Here is a 21,213-nt window from a genome sequence, read left to right as displayed (position 1 = left end):
CATTCTTTGGCATTGCCTTTCTTAGGGATTGGAATGAAAACTGACCTTTTCCAGTCCCGTGGCCACTGCTGAGTTTTCCAAATTTGCTGACATACTGAGTGTAACACTTTCATAGCATCATCGTTTAGGATTTGAAATAGCTCTCTTTTCAATAAGTAGTGATGTGAAAGTGGGATTTCCACATGTAGTAGAATAAAGTTTAACTTCCTCAAGCTACATCCCAAAATTAACTCAAAATGTATCACAGAACTAAGTGTAAAATGATAAAACTTATAGAAAATGCTAGGCAATGGTTTCTTATATGTCACACCAAAAGGATAAGCAACCAAAGCAAAAAGATAAGCTGTACTTGATTAAAATTAAAAACGTGTTTCAAGGGACATCATCAAGAAATCGAAAGAAAGACCCACATAATGGGAAAAATATCTACAAATAATACATCTCATAAAAAACATATGTCCCAAGTATATGAAGAGTATATAATAAAGAACTCTTACAGCTCCACAGTAAAGGACAGATGACCCAATTTTAAAAACAGGCAAAGGATTTAAATAGACATTTTGTCAAGGAAGATACACAAATGGCCAGTGAACACATGAAAAGATACTCAGCATCATTAGCCATCAGAGAAATACAAGATGATACTACTAAAATGGCTAAAATTAGAAGATAGACAATAATAAGTGTTATTGAGGATGTAGGGCAATTAGAAGGCATCGTCTGTGGGAATGTAAAATGGTATAGTCACCTTGGAAAACAGTTTGTAGTTCCTCAAAATGTTAAACAGAATTACCATATGATCCAGCAGTTCTACTCCCAGCTATATACCCAAGAGATGTGAAAACATATATCCACGCAAAAGCTTGTACACAGAAGTTCATAACAACATTGTAAACATTCATAATAGCTAAAAAGTCAAAATGTCTCACATCTCCACATGTTGGTAAGCTGATGGATAAACAAAACAATATATCTGTGCAATGAACTACTACTTGGCCATGAACAGGAATGACTGATACATATTATAACATGGATGAGCCTTGAAAACATCGTTAGTGCAAAAAGCCAGCCATATTGGATGATTTCATTTATATGAAATGGCTAGATATGGCAAATCTATAGAAAGGTTAGATTAATGGTTGTATAGTACTGAGAAAATTGGGGAGAGTGACTGCTAATGAGTATTGGGTTGTTTTGGGGGATAATAATGACATTCTAAAATTGATTGTGTACGTCTCTTAGCTTTATATTAAAAGCCATTGAATTGTACACTTTAAAGGGGTGAATTGTATGGTATGAATATTTTCTCAATAATTGGCTGATACAGAAAAGAGATTATGTTCTGAGATACCTAATTCTCTCTTTCATGTTGTATCTGTGATTTATTATTATGACTCTAAACTTATATATGGACTAAAGATAGAGTTTCTTTTCCAGTTCCATCCTAATGCTTTATTGGTCTCTATCCTTACCCTGAATCAGAAGCCTCCAGAGCTTTACATACCTCTATCCTTTGGCCTTCTAAGTTGCTTTTGGATATTCCAGCCTCTATTGTGTTTGCCTTCTGTTAAATTGCCTAGTTTTTTTTTCTTCCTGAATTACTTAGAAGAGCCTAGTTTCTTCCTTCTACCCTTCCATTGTTTCCTCATTTTCCATCAGATTATGTAGCCTCCATTTTGAATAAGATTGTTTTTCTAAATAGTTATGTTATTATTTTCTAATAGCCTTTTATTATTTATTCCTGTCTTTCTCCCTATTGCTGTTACATTTGCTAGTATTTCCTCTTCCCATTAAAGCTGCCTGTATCTTCACTCCTTGCTGTTTTATGTCTCCCACCTCAATTCCTTACCAACCATCTTTTCTCTCAGAGCTTTCAGCCCTTAGTTTCCTCCTCCCATTTTGCTCCTGAATAATTGCATGCTAATTTCATGCTTCTTAACATCTTGTTCTGACTTTTTCCCAAAGAGATTTGTGGCCTGTGTGGTATTCATTCTGAACTCCTATCTTCCAGTTCCTGTTTTCCCTTCATTGGCTCATCTTGTCCACATGTTGTCTGGGCAGCCTGTTTAGTGTCTGCTCAATTCTCTGGAAGATAACTGCTCTGTAGGCTGAAGGGACTTGGTGTCTTTTGACTGAAGTACTTTCAGATTTATGAATATTTGTTGAATTTAATGGTTTCAAATTTGTGACTATGAGATGAGTTTAAGGTTTAGAAATCCTGTTATAAGAAATTTCTAGAAGGTTTTCAATTGAAAAAAAAAAAATTTTCTAAACCAAACAGTATCTTCATCCTCAGTTTACAAGTAAAAGATGACAGAATGTGGACTAAGGCTTAACTAAAGTTTTAGAAGTGAAATTATGACAGGAAACATTGATGTGAGAAAAACATTTGGCAGTTAAAGACCTACTTAGATCTCTAAGTCATAAATTTAAGAATATATCATAGCATGATACAATATTGGAAAATTAAAAAATAGTGCTGTCAGTATGATCCCGTTTTGACCCAAAGAAAATTTATATATAAATATAAAGAATTGGAACGCAGTCAGTTGAATAAATTCTCTGGGTGGTGGGATTGTGTGTTTTTTGTTTCTATTTGTGTTTCCTAATTTTCTTTTGTAATGAATATATATTACTTTTCTAATAAAAAACACATTTTAAATTAAAAGTTATAGCAGAAATGTAGAAAGTAATTATTCTGAATGTAAGAATTAATAGAGTTGGTATTGAGTTAAAATTTAACATTAGATTATCAGTCACATCAGCATCACTTTAATTTCTGACATTTTGTATTTCATTGTTTTTATGTTTGCTTTAAGTTTCCTTAGTATGATTTTTATGTACTTTAAAAAAATGTCTTGGTGACTGAGTGGATTCATTGTAAGGTTGGAACTAAAGTATATTTGATGGGTTTGGAGAGAGAATTTTATGATGAAACTATGAAACTGCTTTTTGTAAAAGCCATCTTTTTTAAAAAAGTGGAATTATAGTAGATGTACAGTATTATATAAGTTCTGGGTGTACAACATAGCAATGAACAATTTTTATATTCCACTTATGGTTATTCTGGTCCCTGTGTTGTACAATATATCCCCATAACTTATTTATTTTTACATTGTAATCCCCTTTCTTTGAAAGTTACCTTTTTACAAATGTACCTGTGAATGTGTAGAGTGCTACCTGTATTTGACTCCTCTCTACCGAATAGATGGATTTTGTGTCTGCTTTCAGTAAGTGAGTTACTTATAAAAGAGAGTTGTATACAACTAACTGAATCCCTGGGATTGTTTTTTTTTCAGGGAAGTGGTGAAGGAAATTGTTTCTGATTAAAAGTATATGTAAAATAAATAATTTATTCTTTATTCCCAGATTAGAAATGATACTTGCCAAATTTGATGAAGTGCAAAATTCAGGCGGTATGATTTTGAGTGCCTGCAAAGGTAAGAGTAATTAAGTTAATCCAGATCTCAAACACTGACATGAATCAGCCATGGATTTACATGTATTCCCCGTCCTGATCCCCCCTCCCACCTCCCTCTCCACCTGATTCCTGTGGGTCTTCCCAGTGCACTAGGCCCGAGAACTTGTCTTATGCATCCAGCCTGGGCATCTCAAACATTTCTAAGATTAGGTAGCAGAGTTTTAGATACTAAAATATGCCTTCAGGTCAACCATTATATCACTGATTCAGCAGATTTGACTTTGTGGGTTAAAACTTGGTTAGGATATAGTAACAAAGTCTTTATATTCTACTGATCAATACCTGTCCTCTGACTCTTTTGGAATAAGTGAAAATTTAATAATGGGTTAATTGTGTAAAATGGTATTATTCTTTAACCTTATTTTTGGTATCCTCTGTGTTGAAGATACGATGACCCCCTTGTCCTCTGTGTCCTTCTATACATAAAATGTGTTTTTTACTCGAGTAATTTTTTTTAACTTATTTTGTAATTGAAGTATAGTTGATTTACAGTGTTGTGTTGATTTCTACAGTTACTCAGTTATACACATATATATGTCATTCTTTATATTCTTTCCCATTGTGGTTTGTCCCAGGATATTGAATATAGTTCCCTATGCTATACAGTAGGACCTTGTTGTTTATCCATTCTATATATAATAGTTCTCAGCTCCTAACCGCAAATTCCCAGTTCATCCTCCCCTGTTTTCCCTTCCCCTTGGCAACCACAGGTCTGTTCTCTCTCTCTGGGTCCATTTCTGTTTCATAGATTGGTTCATCTGCTTTATATTTTAGATTCCACATATAAGTAATATCGTATGGCATTTGTCTTTCTCTTTCTAACTTAACTTCACTTAATATGATCATCTCTAGCTTAGTCATACTTCCGCAAATGGCATTATTTCATTCTCTTGATGGCTGGATCATACTCCATGGTCTATCTGTACCACGTCCTCCTTATCCGTTCATCTGTCAGGGGACATGGAAGTTGTTTCCATTGTAGACTCTTTAATGATTGCCATTCTGATTTGCGTTTCTCTAATAATTAGTGATTTTAAACAGCTTTTCTTGTGCCTGTTGGCCATCTGTGTGTTTTCTTTGGGGTATTATATAATTAGGTCTCTGCCCACTTTTCAGTTAGGTTGTTGGGTTATTTTTGTTGTTATTGAGTTGTATGAGCTGTTTGTATATTTTGGAAATTAAGCCCTTGTCAATTGCCTCATTTACAAATATCCTCTCCCATTCCATAGGTTGTCTTCTGGGTTGTTTTTTTTTTTTTTTTAATGGCTTCCTTTCCTGTGCAAAAGCTTGTAAGTTTGAATAGGTCCCATTTGTTTATTTTTGTTTTTATTTCTATTGCCTTAAGAAACTGACCTGAGAAAACATTGGTATGATTTATGTTAGAGAATGTTTTGCCTATGATAGCAGAGTAATTGTTTTACTTACTGATTTTTAGTAGAAATTGTAGGGTTGATTACTGTGTTACACCTGTGTTTAGACTATCAGTGATGATACCAGTGAAGAAACACAGACATAGGAACTTCACCAGTATAATCATTTTTGGCTGTTTAATTAGAATGAGACCTCCTTGGAATTCAAGGAGGCTTGGTGTTGGTATCTAGTATTTATTTGATTTTGTGGTTGCTCTTCTTTTTTGTAAGGTTGCTAAATTGTGTTTCATCTTACTGGGTAGCATTTACCTTCAGTCCTTAAGTGTTAATTAACTGTATGTGTGAATAATATATTCTATTTCCAAAGATAGTATTTGCAAAGGTAGTTTTTGCACCTGGGAAAATAGGTTTATTTTATAAAGATAGTGTACTTAGCTTAATCGTGTATATGGTATTGGAGAAAAAATTTGTTGTATGAATTGTTATAGTCAGGTGATAGGAAGACTAGTTACTAATATAATTTAGTTATTTTTCTCCAGGTTAAACCAAGACTAAGCCTTGTTGTATTGCATTAAGGCAGATGTAGTAAGAATTTAGTGTTAAAAAGATTGTGTCTACCTTAATCTAAACTTAGTTACAAGAGCATAAATTGACTTCAGCACTACCAGTCTTCACCCTGATTGCCAGCTATTTCTCACTCTTCCTCTCTGAATAGAAGGTGTTTTAAGTACTTTGTTCTTATTTTACCAGCAGTTACCTCTGTCCATTTCCATAGAAACCAGAAAGACCAAAAAGATGGCGAACTGTTAAAATTCCTTGAATTAAGGAATTGTGTTTTCGTACCGTTTACAGCGCATTCTCATTTGTGTATTACAGACTATGTAGTCACAACTCTTAGGAAAAATACAGTGTATACTATAAGATATTTGTTATTTGATTGTGATTTATTTTGGAAGTATTGCCCTTCTTGTATTTTATGAGGTTATTTTGTTACCTTCAAAAGATAGAAGGTTTTTTTTGTTCCTGTTCTTTTAGCTCTTATTTCTTTTTCTTTTGATTATCTCTCCATAAACAGGGAGATTTAGGGTTAGTACCTGGCATTTATGTCTTTTGGGGAGAAATCTTCAGGAATCCTTTTGTTTTGGAGATTATAATCTGAATATTGAAAGTATAGTCAAATGTGAATGTTAAAAATCCATAATATATATGTTGGTGTGTAAAAATTGGTCAAGATGATTTTGATGACAGTATTGTACTATCATTGAAAAATAACTGTAACAGCTTTGTTATTAAGAGGCTGAAAGAGGACAGCCCATTTATCATGTTGGTAGGGCCCAGGGCCCAAGCCTCTCTCGCCTTGTCTTTATTCTCTCTCAGTGATATAATCCAGCCCAAAGGCTTTACGTGGTAACTATTTGCTGATGACGCCTAAATGTGTAGTTCTAGCCTTCATTTATCCCTCTGTGTTCTACATCTCAGAGCCTGTCACCTTGATGTGGCCTTTCCCTTTGGATGCCTGATAGGTATCTCAGGCTTAACAGGTCCAAAAGTTAAAGCCTGTTCTCTTCCTTTCCCTCAAATCTGTTCTTTCCCCAATTTACCCATTTCAGTCAATGGCACCACCATCAACTCAAGCTGGAAACTTTCCTGATTAGAATTATTAATAATTAGCATTGATCTCCCATTCTAACTAGTCATTTCTATCTCTGAAATCCTAATATGTGTCAAGTTTGCTTATTTTTTTTCATATCGCTACTGCTAAAACCCTACTGTAAATCTCCTTTAGCTTTTACCTGCAACCTACTGCAGTAGGTTTCAGTTCTGTGTTTGACCCCTGAAATCTGCTTTCTACCAGAATTGAGAGTGGTTTTAAAATGTAAATGGATTTTGTCCCAAGAGTGAAGAAGACAGTTAAAGTTTCAGCCTAGACAAACCTACGTTTTAGGGAGAGAGAGATCATAAATAAGTAAACACATGGATATCCAGAGTGATTGCAGTTGGTAATGGAAGAAAATACAACTACTCATTGTCTAATGAATTTACTGAAATTAAATTATTCCTTAAAGTCCTTGCTGCTTGGAGAAGGAAATGGCAACCCACTCCAGTATTCTTGCCTGGAAAAGTCCACTGACAGAGGAGTCTGGCGGGCTGAAGTCCATGGGATTACATGAGTGAGCATATGTGCACGAGGGTGGAGGGAGATGGGTTGGTAGCAATAAAGTGGTAGAACTAAAAAAAAACAAATCCTTGCTGCTAAGTGAAAAAGCCATTAAATGAATAGTTTCCTAATTTTTCCTAACATTGTAGTATATTTCATCCCAACCCAAGATGCCTGAATAATTTTCACAGGTAGAAAAATATGTCAGTTGAGCACTGAAAACCAGTTTTTATAACTAGCAAATTGAAGAAGGAAATGGTAACCCATTCTAGTATTCCTGCCTGCAGAGTATCCCATGGACAGAGGAATCTGGCCGGCTACAGTCCATGGGGTGGCAAAGGGGTCAGACATGACTTAGTGACTAAGCAACAACAGCAAGTAAGATTATACCTAAAATGATGTAATGAAGGTTTATTTGACTCCATTTTTAATTTCTGCACAATTTTCCCCCACGTAATTTTCAATCCTTTGTTGGCTCATTGTTACTGTTCACTCAAACTAAAACTTGAAAATAAAGTTACAGACAGGAAAATATTTAGGTCAGAATAAAGGCTCAACATGGAAACTTGCAGAAGTAGTTCATGCATACAATAGAATGAAGAGCTATTAAAGATACCACCTCTTCTCTCTCCCACTTGGTGTACATATGGAAAACAAATTATTGTGAGTTCAGCCAAACCTGGTATTTAATTTGAATTTGTTTCATCTGATGTTCTGTGACTAGAAAATTGTTGAGAAGTAAAAACTTCTGGTGTGTCTTTGTCTGAAACTATAATAATGAAATACCATACTTCTTATATTGACTTAGGTTGTTGGGGGATGAAAAAGTCATCTTATTAAATGCAAACAAAAACCAACCCAGAGGATTTGTTGTAAAAGTAGTGTAAGTGGCTAAGAGCCACTGTAATTTAAAGTCTGTCATCCACACAGTCATTAGGTGAAGTAAATAGGGTATGGAGATGTTAATTCAGTGATGGCACATTAGACAGAAGGATGGGCAAGCCTCTCTGAGCATTGACGTATTTGAATTGGGACCTAATAAAGGAGAATGAGCTGGTCATTGGATACATGGTGGTATAAAATGCTTTGGGCAGAGAAAATGTGGTCATAATGGCCGAGAGGTAGAAAAGATCTTCATCTGTATGAAGAAAGGAGTGGAGGAGGCCAGGGCTGACTAGAACCTGGTGTGGCGAGGACTAGGTTGGAAGCGAGAGCATCTGTATGAGAGCTAATGGGAAGTGTAAGCAGGAACCACAGTGTGACAGGCTTGTAGGCCTTAGGAGGAGTCTTGATAGACTTCTGGGAATACGAAGGATTTTAGGCTGGAGAAGCTTGTGGTAAGTGAAAGTGATATGACCTCAAACTACCTTATGTACGTTTATTGTTTGGGAAGATCATCTATTTTTTTTATCTCCTCTTCCATCTACCTCTTTTTCCCTTATGCACGTCCTAATGCATAACCTTACATCTCATGCTTTTGGCTCTGGTTTCTTTCATGCTTGCCATGTCTGTACCCTTTTAAATTTTGTTTGCACTCTTTGACTTGATTTTCTAGAGCATTAGTTCAGCACATGCAAGAACACAAAGTAAATTCTATTACCAGAGATTTGAGTGTATCGTATAATTTGGGAATAGTGAGAAATGCATGGGTTTTTTTCTTGTCTTGAGGGTATTTCAAGTCTGACTTTAATTCTCATTATAGAGTAAGTTAGGCAGAATCCTTAAGTGCAGTGGAATTAACTCTGCTATTAGAGGGAAACTGGATTTAAAATTAATCAAATCATGGCTGAAAGAAGGCAATAGCAGCACTGTAGGAAGGAAAAGACTGAAACTTGCAGGCACCCTGTGATTATGGCTGGGTCCGGTGTCATCATGGAACTTTCTAGACAGGCTCCTACGCTCACCTAGCTGTAAACACGGACGTGTTGGTGGCTGTCACTGCAAGTCTTTTTCTTTTTTTTTCACTGAAAAAACTCAGCATAATTCTGATTTGTCAAGTGTGTGTGTAGGATCGAATGCAGTCCTGGCATGTAATCATTGTAAAATATCTCCCAGCTTTTCTGTTTGAAAACAGTTGCTAGGAAAATAATTGTTTTAGAAGATTGGCAGTAAAATAAAGCATAGAAACTAGGCTTTGAAATTACCTTGATATTTGGCTATACAAGGCAATAAGGTAACTGGCAGTCTAGTTGATAATGTACCCTTTGGCGAAAAGGAGAGCAGCCCTTTCCTTAGGTTGAGTGAAAACGCCTCTGTCTGTGACCAGGAGCCCCCGGGCCTTCTCGATCTTGACCGTGTGCCGATGGCCGTGCAGCGTGGATGAGGGTGCTCTGGGTCCCCGCAGCTGCGCACTGGCTGGGTCCTGTCTCCACCAGAAGCAAGCTTTGTTCCGTGTGGCCCTGCTGTCCGCACACAGAGCAGCCTTTGATGGGCTGCCTTTGACGTGATTTGTTTACGGCAGCCAGAAATGCTTCCTGCATAATGAGAGCAGTTAATCATGGAAACTGGGCTATTCCTGTTTGTGTGCTTCTAGCAGTCTTCCGTTGTAAATATTAAAAGGTAACGACAAAGGGATGAAAACCTCTAAAAGAGGCACAAATCAGTTAATCCATCAGATCATGTGATTGCTACTGATTACATGGATATCTTTAGGGAAGCAGAAAATGATTGTTGAACACATGCCTTGTGTTTTGATGACTGCATTAAAAGTCCCTCAGTGGGATGGCAATTATTGGCTCCCAGAGCTTTTCTTGCGTTAAATTTCAGGCAAGCAGCACAAGGAGAAATACCACAACCTGTGTCTAACCTCTTACATGCAGTTAGAGAATAATCTTGATCGAGCTCTGCGAGGCTCTGCTGAAGAGACGAGGGTTTTCAGTAAGACCCCAGACTTTTATTTTGAAGTGGAGTAGCAGCTGTTGGCTATTGCGGTGCAGAGCTGCGGCGCGGCCTGGGTCACACAGTGCTCCGGGTGTCTGCAGGGTGTCTGCAGGCTGCAGGCCGAGCCCGGTGGCGCAGGCTCCGAGCTGCATTTGTTTGTTGTGCTGTTTGACCCCTCGGTTTGAGAGCTCCCTGGACCGTCTGAATGGCTATGGGAGATGGTGAGTAAGATTTATTTTTCTTCTTTTGCTTGTGCTGTACACTTCCTTTTAAAGTGACGGTCATTTGCTGTATAAGAAATGTATTTCTCCCTAAAGAATGAAGGGCACTTTGTGTATGTGTGTGTACACACTGCTTGTATGTTCATATATACACGTGTATGTGTACTTGTCATTGATATCTTTTTCTACTTGACATGTTTGTATGGAATCTGGCAAATATGACAGTTTACCTTGCATCTTACCAAGCAAACCCTCAGTCTTCGGTGGTGGATATAAAGGGATATTGAAAGAAACATGGAAAATATGCAGAAGCTTTGAAGAGAGAACATGGCCTTTGGAAGAATGACAGATTTGACAGAGTTACCTAGCTTGACAAAATTCCTGTTGTATTTGACAACAAGTAGAATTCTGTGGTGATTAAGTAGGTAAAGAGGCAAAATGGCTTGCCATAGACACTGTTTTAATTGATGTGCTTGTTATTTGTCAATATCTCTAGTAAGTAGTTTTCTAGAAAATATTTAGTCCTTTACGAATTCTATACAGTTATAGTTTGATAAAAAATTTTATTTTGCCGGTGTTTTATTGTGATAAGAATAATTTTTAAAATGTATTTTTATAGTGCTGTCTAGTTTTCCAAAGCACATGAGTGTACTTATTGTCCATTAATTCCTAAGGTACAAATAAATGAAGTGTACAGAGGATTTTGGTATTTCCATTTCACAGATTAGGAAACTAAGGCTTGTTGAGATTATAAATCCCAGATTCAGGCACAGAACAAACCAGAATCAAATCTAGAGCCTCAAATGCGCCTTTGGTATTGTCCTTTGTAACATTTAGCACCTCAGTTTTTTTTTTTCTTCATTATTAAACCTTTTGTTAAGATGCTTAGAGGTATATATACTTTATAATCGCATCAACAGCAGAGATGTGTACAAAGGGGAATTGAGGTTACTTCAGAAGTGTTTAATGTATTTTTCACTATGTTCTTAAGGAAGGCTGGTTGTATATGGAAGTTTTTAACAGTTTCAGCCTTCTTTTATGACTATTTAATGACTTTTGTCTAAAGAGTTTATCCCCTTGGGATGCTGAGGAATAAGGTGTAAACTTATATTAAAAAAATCATATTGGTAAACAGTCATTTAAATAATTATATATATTTTTAATGGAAAATGATAGTAAATCTGATTTTGCATATTGTTATAGTTTATTTCAAGAATTTATGTAACTTTTATATGTCCTTATAGAAATAAAAATAGTAATGTAATTTTAACTTCCAGTTTTTAAGGCAAAAGCCATCAAAATTAATGAATTAAGTTCTTGTATACTTAAGGGCATTGCCAAGTTGGTTTGATTGTTATTTTTAAACCTTATTTTCTAAGCAGCTCTAAATGTTGCATTTGATTTGGACTATATCCAGATTTTATTTCTTTCTTAAACATTATAGGTTCAGTAGCTATCAGTGTATATTTACTTACTTTTTCTTTTTTCAATAATACTAAATACATTCAGACTGTTTAGGAATGTGTTGATTTTTTTAAAAAATCAAAGTAACAACCTCTTATAAAGCTCAGAGAATAACCTTCTCACATATTCTCTTCTTTAAAATGAAGATGCTTTTATTGGACTTTAGTGATAAAATAATACATGTTTCTTAAAAAATTAAAAATCTAAACAGTAATAGGTCATCTTGGGGTTTATAGTTCTTAAGAGTTTCATATGTACTCCTCTGTGTATTAGTCTCTCTCACATGTAATATACACACATCATACACACATCTTGAGAATACATACAGCACTGGATTATGCTGTTCCCTACGTATTTTGTTTTTTATTCTTTAATACGCTAGTATCTTCTCTTTTTCAAAAATCAAATAATGTAAATAAAGAACCACCTCTCAACCACCTCTAAACCCTAAGCCTAGAGATAAGCAGAGAGGAACACTTTTATTAGTATGGAGTTTTTTTTTTCATACCTTTTACTCTGCCTAACATTCATATTAAGTATCAACATAGTTTTGTTTTGACTTTGTTTACATGAATGGTATCATTCTCAACATATTTTTGCTGTTTACTGTGTCTGCTCAATAGTGCATAGTGGTGGATTTTTCTAAAAATGTCATCATGTGTAACTGTTTTCATTTGTTTGCACTGTTGCATAGTACTCCGTAGTATGGATGTGTGTCATAAATATCTCTGTCTATGGAATTTCAGATTGCTTAATCACATATAACTTTTCTAAATGATTCTGAAATGAACACCTTTGTACAAATCTTGTGTGTGTGTGTGCACGCGCATATATTTTTGCACACACATTTTTAAAAACAATTTTAAAAAACAAAAGTAGAATTTGTGAATCAAAGTTTTTATTCACTTCAGGTTGTTTTAGTTCTCGCAAATTTCTTCCAAAAAAGGCTTTACCACTTCTCACCAACAGTGCCTTCTATCTTACATTCGTTTCAGTTCTCATGATTGTTAATCTTCTAAAAATTTGCATATCAGATAGGTAAAAAATATCTCACCCTTTAAAAAAAAAATCTGTCTTCTTTGTGATAACATTGATCATCTTCATATGTTTGAATGTTTATATTTTCTTTACTGTGAACTGCTTTGTGGCATCTTTAGGCGACTGTTTCTCCTCTGTGCATCTTTTGGGCTTCCCTGGTAGCTCAGCTGGTAAAGAATCTGCCTGTAATGCAGGAAACCCTGGTTTGATTCCTGGGTTGGGAGGATCCCCTGGAGAAGGGACAGGCCGCCCACTCCAGGATTCTTGGGCTCCCCTGCTGGCTCAGCTGGTAAAGAATCTGCCTGCAATGAGGGAGACCTGGGTTTGATCCCTGGGTTGGGTGCATCTTTTAGAGGTATTTGAGAATAATTTTTTAAATTTTATTTTTTTAATTAATTTTTATTGGAGTAGAGTTGATTTACAATGTTGTGTTTCTGTTGTACAGCAGAGTGAATCAGTTATACATATACTTATATCCACTCTTTTTTAAGATTCTTTTCCCATATAGGTCATTATAGAGTATTGGGTAGAGTTCCCTGTGCTTCAGCTTTTTGCCTTTGACTTTTTCATTTATAGTTTCTCTTTCTGTGTTCTGGTTATTAGTCTGTTATCTGTTAAAAATGTAACTTTATGGACATATGAACCATTTTATTAACAGTTTCGTTTCTAGGCAAATTCAGATTTGAGAAGCACTGCAATGACTATCAGTTGAAGAGTTGTTGGGAATAGCTTTTTTTTTTGTTTAGTTGTCTTTATCCTCACCCAGAGGTACAAAACAAAACAGTCAGATGATTGTGAAGTAGCTCTGGGCAGTTAAACCAGATAGAGTTAAAAACCTGTAGGATTATTATGTGGCACTGAGCCTTGAAATCTGCCTCAAAAGCTCATGAGAGGAATTTGGCCTTTTGTTGTTATGCTACAGAGTGACTGGAAAGAAATAAGGTTTTGTTGCAAATAGATTGTTTCTAAACTTCAAACAATTCAAAACAGTCTATTCTTCCAAACATGAATCTTTTGAAAAAGACAAATAAGTGATGATATAACCTTGGCTTTCCCTTAGCCTTTTGGGACCATTCTAATCTGACATGTAACTACTGGTTTGGGGGATCGATAACAATAGCAAGAGATTAATGCTGAATAGATTTCTCTCCTTCCAAACCCTTGACTGTTCTATGTGATACACTCTGAATCAATAATTTAAGTCACTGAAAGAAGTAGCCCTTTAACTTCTAGCCCAAAGGGAAAACTTTTCTTCTAGAAGCAGTAAGGGGAAAAGAAGTAAGAGGAGACGAAGTAAATTAGAAGGGAGAAAAAAAAATGGGCATTCAACAGCAATAAAGGCAGGAAAGTAGTAGTTACTAAGATTGAAAATCTTCTTGAAACAGACCCATTTACCCACCTGGGTGCAAAGTGTTGGACATCAGTAGCAACATATCCACAAACATGATGTTGCTCATGAACCTGAATCTTCATGAAAAGGTTTACATCTTTTCTTTGTACATGTAGAATGTATAGTTGATGCTCTTGACAGCTGTTGTAACCAACCTGTCCCTGTGGTGAAATTTTAACTAACTAAAATGATGACATTTTAAAGGTTTTAAATAATCCTTACTATGAGCCTCATTTATTGTTTAGTTTGATATTATGGTTATTATGAAGTATGTTGTCATTTAATTTTGCTAATACCAAATAGTGATTTAAATTGTGTTTGTCCTTTTACTTCACTGAATTCCTGAAGGTCTTGAATTTTTAAAATTCATTTATTTTTAATTGAAGGATAATTGTTTTACAGTATTGCATTGATTTCTATCAGATATCAACATAAATCAACCATAAGTTTACCCATGTTCCCTCCTATTTGAACATGTACTCTCTCCATACCCCCCACCCTCTCCTCCTTCCCCGGCTGAACCGTGTCCATACGTGTCCATACCGTGTCCATACGTGTCCATACCGTGTCCATACGTCTGTTCTCAGTGTCTGTCTCCACTGCTGCTTGGGAGTAGGTTCTTGATCTTTCTAGATTCCATGTATATGCGTTAGTATATGATAATTGTTTTTCGCTTTCTGACTTACTTCACTCTGTATAATAGGCTCTAGGTTCATCCACCTAATTAGGACTGTCTCATATGTGTTCCTTTTTATGGCTGAGTCCATTGTATGTATGTAGCACAGCTGCTTTATCCAGTTCATCTGTCAGTGGACATCCAGGTTGCTTCCATGTCCTAGGTATTGCAAATAGAACTGCAACGGACATTGGGTTACATGTGTCTTTTTCAGTTTTGATTTCCTCAGAATTAGTGGAATTGCTGGGTCATCGTCCTGGCTTTGTTCCTAGTTTTTTAAGGAATCTCCACAGTGTTCTCCACAGTGACTGTATCAACTTGCATTCCCACCAACAGTGCAAGAGGGCTCCCTTTTCTCTGCAACCTCTCCAGCATTTATTGTTTGTAGATTTTTTTTGATGATCAGCCATTCTGACCGGTGTGGGGTGATATCTCACTGTAGTTTTGATTTGCATTTCTCTGATAATGAGTGGTGTTAAGCATCTTTTCCTGTGTTTATTAGCCATCTGTATGTCTTCTTTGGAGAAATGTCAGTCTAGGTCTTTTGCCTATTTTTTGATTGGGTTGTTTTTCTGGTGTTGACTTGTATGAGCTGCTCATATACTTTTGAAATTAATCCTTTGTGAGTTGTTTCATTTGCTGTTATTTTCTCCCATTCTGAGGGTTGGTTGTCTTTTCACCTTTATATGTGAATAGTTTAGAGTTTCATTTGCTATGCAAAAGCTTTTAAGTTTAGTTAGGTCCTACTTGTTTATTTTTGTTTTTATTTATTTTTAATTGAAGGATAATTGTTTTACAGTATTGAATTGGTTTCTACCAAATATCAACATGAATCAGCCATAGGTTTACCGATGTTCCCTTCCATTTACTTTAGGGGGTGAGTCATAGAGGATTTCGCTGTGATTTATGTCATAGAGTGTTCTGCCTATGTTTTCCTCTAGGAGTTTTATAGTTTATGGTCTTATATTTAGGTCTTTAATCCATTTTGAGTTTATCTTTGTGCATGGTGTTAGGAAGTGTTCTGATTTCATTCTTTTACATATAGCTGTCCAGTTTTCACAATAACACTTATTGAAGAGACTATCATTGTATATTCTTGCCTCCTTTGTCAAAAATAAGGTGTCCATAGGTGTGTGCGTTTATCTCTGGGCTTTCTGTCTGGTTCCTTCGGTCTATATTTCTGTTTTTGTGCCAGTAGAAAGTCTTGAATTTTTAAAGATCCCTTTGACGAAGAGGGTAAGAGTCTTCAAGTATCTTTTAACTAGTTATTTAATAGAGCTTCTCAGGTGGTTTAGATGATAAAGAATCTGCCTGCAATGCAGGAGACCCGAGTTCAATTCCTGGTTGGGAAGATCCCCTGGAGAAAGGAATGGCAACCCACTCCAATATTCTTGCCTGGAGAATCCCATGGACAGAGGAGCCTGGTGGGCTATAGTCCACGGAGTTGCAAAGAGTTGAACGTGACTGAGTGACTAACTCTAGTGAGTTAATATCTACCTAGAAATTTTAAGACATTACCAAGTTTCTTGGCTTCTCTTAAACTTTTTATGGAACAGACTTTATTTTTAATAACTAAGAGTTAACCATTTAAGATTAACTGTGCTGTTGAACATGATATCTTCCTGTGAATATTGAAATCTGGTGTTTATTTTATTTTGAAGCACTTTGATTTTCAATTTCTAATCATTTTGCTAAAATTTATTTTAGTTTAAATTGAAAGCATTCTTTATTGTTCTTGTTGGATTATTTTACTTATTTTTTAAAAAATTTTATTGGAATATGATTATTTTACTTCTGTAAGCTTGTGGTTTTCTTTAGCCCTAGGAAGTCTTCTTATTTTGTTTAGTTATTTTTTTAATAATAATAAGTTTCTCCCCTTGATTAGTTTTCGTCTCACTTTATGGAATTGCTTATAGTCAGATATTGAACCTCCTAGGTTGATTCACTGTGTCTTTTATGTTTTGTCTTAAGTTTTATGTTTTTTCCTTTTATTCTCTGTTCTGGGAGATTTCCTTGACTTTCTCATCTAGTTCTTCTATTAAATTTTAATTTTGACGAACAGAAGTTTAAATGGTCCAAAAAACTGACTTTTTTGTTTTCTGGTGGTTCCATTTTACAGAATGCACTTGCATACCTGTATGCAAAATGTTGAACTCCCTGGGTTGAGGGTGGGACGAGGTTAATGATAGAATCATTCCATGGGTTTCCAGTTGTTCCTTGCTAATCAGTCCTTGCTTATCAGTTCCTTGCTCAATAGCTTAGAAATTGTTCCTTCTCTGTCATTCTGCAGGGTACATCAGTTTTCTCTGCTGTTTCATAGAATTCTGAGTTGCAACTTTTCTGTGATACTGTTCTTCAAAAGCCTTCCATCCTTTTTATTTGCATCTTATAGGAAATTGTTACTATCTATAGGTGCTGATTTCACATATTCTCTGCTCTGCTTCATTTTCTTTGCTCTTATGATGTTGCTTATCATTTTATTGGGGTTTCATTGTAGGGTCTTGAGCAAGAGAGTAAAATGATTCAAATTACCACAATTATCTTAAGGAAATATTTCAAATATACCCAGAAATAGAGAATATGTTACAACAAACCTCCCTCACCACCCATTACCCAGCTTCAAGAAATTATCAGTACATAGCCGATCTTTATTCATCTGTATCCCTACCTGTCTGCTCCAGCCTTATTCTCCTGCTGGACTGGGATGTGTTTGTTTGCACACGCACTCCTTCATATATGTAAAATAAAGTAAACATCTCTTTATAAAACAATTATAAGACCATTTCCACATCTAAAATAATTAACCCACAGTATCAAATACTCAGTGTTCACATTTCTGTGATTGTTCCATACATACCTTTTGACGGTTTGAGTTCAAACCGTCGTTTGGACTCAATCGTGTCCGATTCTTTGCAACCCCATGGACTGCAGCGTGCCAGGCTTCCCTGTCCATCACCAACTCCTGGAGCTTACTCAAACTCACGTCCATCCAGTCAGTGATGCCATCCAACCATCTCATCTGTTATCCCCTTCTCCTCCTGCCTTCAGTCTTTCCCAGCATCAGGGTCTTTTCCAGTGAGTCAGTTCTTCACATCAGGTGGCCAAAGTATTGGAGCTTCAGCTTCAGCATCAGTCCTTCCAATGAATATTCAGGACTCATTTCCTTTAAGATTGACTGGTTTGATCTCCTTGCAGTCCAAGGAACTCTCAAGAGTCTTCTCCAACACCACAGTTCAAAAGCATCAATTCTTCGAAGCTCAGCTTTCTTTACAGTCCAACTCTCACATCCATACATGACTACTGGAAACACTATAGCTTTGACTAGTCAGACGTTTGTTGGCAAAGTAATGTCTCTGCTTTTTAACATGCTATCTAGGTTAATCACAGCTTTTCTTCCAAGGAGCAGGCGTCTTTTAATTTCATGGCTGCAGTCGCCATCTGCAGTGATTTTGGAACCCCCAAAGATCAAGTCTCTCACTGTTTCCATTGTTTCGCTGTCTGTTTGCGAATGATGGGACTGGATGCCATGATCTTAGTTTTCTGAATGTTGAGTTTTTTTTTTTTGACCATTAACGGTTTGGCAGAAATTTTTACTTTTTAAAAAGATCTTTGTCTAGCATGTTGAGTTTTAAACCAACATTTTCACTCTCCTCTTTCACTTTCATCAAGAGGCTCTTTAGTTCTTCGCTTTCTGCCATAAGGGTAGTGTCATCTGCATATCTGAGGTTATCGATATTTCTCCCAGAAATTTTGATTCCAGCTTGTGCTTCATCCAGTCCAGCCTGGCATTTCTCATGATGTACTCTGCATATAAGTTAAATAAGCAGGGTGACAATAGACAGCCTTGACGTACTCCTTTCCCAATTTGGAACCTGTCTGTTGTTCCATGTCCAGTTCTAACTATTGCTTCTTGACCTACATACAGATTTCTCAGGAGGCAGGTCAGGTGATTTGGTATTCCCATCTCTTGAAAAATTTTCCACAGTTTGTTGTGAGCCACACAGTTGGAGGCTTTGGCATATCAATAAAGCAGAAGTAGATGTTTTTCTGGAACTCTTTTGCTTTTTTGATGATCCAGTGGATGTTGGCAATTTGATCTCTGGTTCCTCTGCGTTTTCCAAATCCAGCTTGAACATCTGGAAGTTCATGGTTCACACACTGTTAAAGCTGGGCTTGGAGAACTTTGAGCATTACTTTACTACCATGTGAGATGAGTGCAATTGTGCAGTAGTTTGAACATTCTTTGGCATTGTCTTTCTTTGGAATTGGAATGAAAACTGAACTTTTCCAGTCCTGTGGCCACTGCTGAGTTTTCCAAATTTGCTGGCATATTGAGTGCAGCACTTCCATAGCATCATCTTTTAGGATTTGAAATAGCTCAACTGGAATTCCATCACCTCGACTAGCTTTGTTCATAGTGATGTTTCCTAAGGCCCACTTGACTTCACATTCCAGGATGTCTGGCTCTAGGTGAGTGATCACACCATCGTGGTTATCTGGGTCATGAAGATCTTTTTATATAGTTCTTCTTTGTATTCTTGCCACCTCTTCTTGATATTCTCTGCTTCTGTTGGGTCCATAGCATTTCTGTCCTTTATCGTGCATGAAATGTTCCCTTGGTATCTCTGATTTTCTTCAAGAGACCTCTTGTCTTTCTCTTTCTCTTGTTTTCCTCTATTTTTTTGCATTGATCACTGAGGAATGCTTTCATATCTGTCTTTGGAACTCTGCATTCAAATGGATATATCTTTCCTTTTCTCCTTTACCTTTCGCTTCTCTTCCTTTCTCAGGTATTTATAAGGCCTCCTCAGACAACCATGTTGCCTTTTTGTATTTGTTTTTCTTAGGGAGGGTCTTGATCACTGCCTCCTGTACAATGTCACAAACTTCTCCCCATAGTTCTTCAGATAATCTGAAGGTTTGAATTGGGATTCAAACAAGGTTCACCATTGCAGTTGTTAATAGATCTCTTAATCCTTCATTCATATCTTTTTCTTTTTCTCCACTTGCCATTTATTTGTTGAAGAAAAAACATTTGAGAGTTGCCAACATATACAGAAGATGTTTAAAACTATTGAGAACGGATGAAACTACTCATGAAGTGTATTATCTGGAGAAGAGGATATTCACCATTTAGTAGCTGAGTGGAGGAGAAAGATACTGAGCTACAGGGACTTGTGAGGTCAGAGGGAAGCCAAGGAGAGTGTCTTGTTGTAACAGCTGAGAGGAGAGTGGACAACCAAAATGTTTTGGATTATTGTTTCCTAATCTCAGTTGCTAATTTAGCTATGATCATTGTCATAACTGGTATGCAAGAGTGTAAAACAGTTTAGCAATCCAAAGTCCTTTTACTCGTTGTTTTAATTAAAATAAGGAAGGATATAGCTTCAATTGAAAAAAGGAACTTTGGTGTAAGAAACTACTTAATTTGAAACAGTGTGTTTTGCACATGAAAATCCGTGATGTGGGTTCTTAACTGAATCGGTTGGTTTACTGAAGAAAATCCACACCCAGTTAATTCCTTTTTTTGAGAAATGATATAAAGGTTTGGCTCGCTCTTTCATTTGCCATGTAAAATGGAGAAGTTTTTAATCATATTTTATATGGATTCAGAAGCAGAAATTTCAGATTTTGGTATATATGTACCCATAAAAGTGAAGTAGAATATTTAAATAGCCATATAAAATATATGACTTTCATTGGAAGGAGAAAGGGAAGGGACTTATGGTAATATGAATTTACTATTTCTTATCGGAAACCTTGTAGACCAGTTGTGTTTTGGAATTCAGAATACATCAGAGTATAGAAAAATTAATATGGTCATACACCATGCGTCTTTATATAACAACTCTAGCTTGGTCTGAGACTGTCCCTTGTAATCAAGTACATTAATATATTTTGCAGTCAAATGTATGCAAATTCACAGTGAGTAAAATAAAGACAATAAATAGTCTTATCAAATCGCATCATATCTTGCTATAAACTGAGTTCAAATCAGTTCACATTTTGCCACCAAAAGAATTTAAAAAGACAAAACAGGCTGAAACTGGATTTCCAGAGCTTTTTGGCTTTCAGGAATACAGATACAGAATTGTGGGCCTGTAATACCTCAGTTTGCAAACAGAGGACTGTTTGCAAATGTTGAGTGCAGGAAACAAAAGGTAAAGCCTTATCGAACTTGGGCTTCTTTTTTCCCTCCTCCTCAATTTCTGCCTGGCCCTCCCCCTGTCCTTTTTCTTATCCCCTTCCTCCTCTTTTCTCCGCCTCCATTTCCTTCTTCTCTGCTTCCCTCTCTTTCTTCTCCTTCCCTGTTATTTCTCCCCCTCCTCCCTTCTGTCACCACCTCTTCTTCCCAGTCTCCTCCTCTTCCATCTTCATCTCATCACCTACTCTTATGACCTTCTCTCCTTTTCCATCATGCGTATTACCACTGCAGCCTACTCACTTTATTAGTTTCTGTCTCCTAGTTCTTTTTAATATATTCATCCTTTTCAGTTTATGCACCAAACCATAGTGTTGTCATTTTGAAACATTG

The 21,213-nt window shown here is 36.3% G+C and overlaps 1 protein-coding gene across 28 annotated transcripts in view; it reads left to right on the top strand.

Moving 5' to 3' along the window:
• CLASP2 (cytoplasmic linker associated protein 2) overlaps positions 1 to 21,213 on the top strand; it is a 172,103-nt gene that overhangs the window by 29,172 nt on the left and 121,718 nt on the right. For 27 of the 28 annotated variants that reach the window (XM_070455349.1, XM_070455346.1, XM_070455364.1 and 24 more), the window contains exon 7: positions 3,370 to 3,440. In XM_070455349.1, the coding sequence (XP_070311450.1) occupies positions 3,370 to 3,440 (71 nt within the window). Of the gene's footprint in view, positions 1 to 3,369; positions 3,441 to 9,437; positions 10,111 to 21,213 lie in introns of those variants that run through there. The other variant, XM_070455353.1, reaches the window with a different exon arrangement.

This window comes from Odocoileus virginianus, chromosome 26 (genome assembly GCF_023699985.2).
Source record: "Odocoileus virginianus isolate 20LAN1187 ecotype Illinois chromosome 26, Ovbor_1.2, whole genome shotgun sequence".
Taxonomy (NCBI): domain Eukaryota; kingdom Metazoa; phylum Chordata; class Mammalia; order Artiodactyla; family Cervidae; genus Odocoileus; species Odocoileus virginianus.
This window is presented reverse-complemented; position numbering and strand designations above follow the sequence as displayed.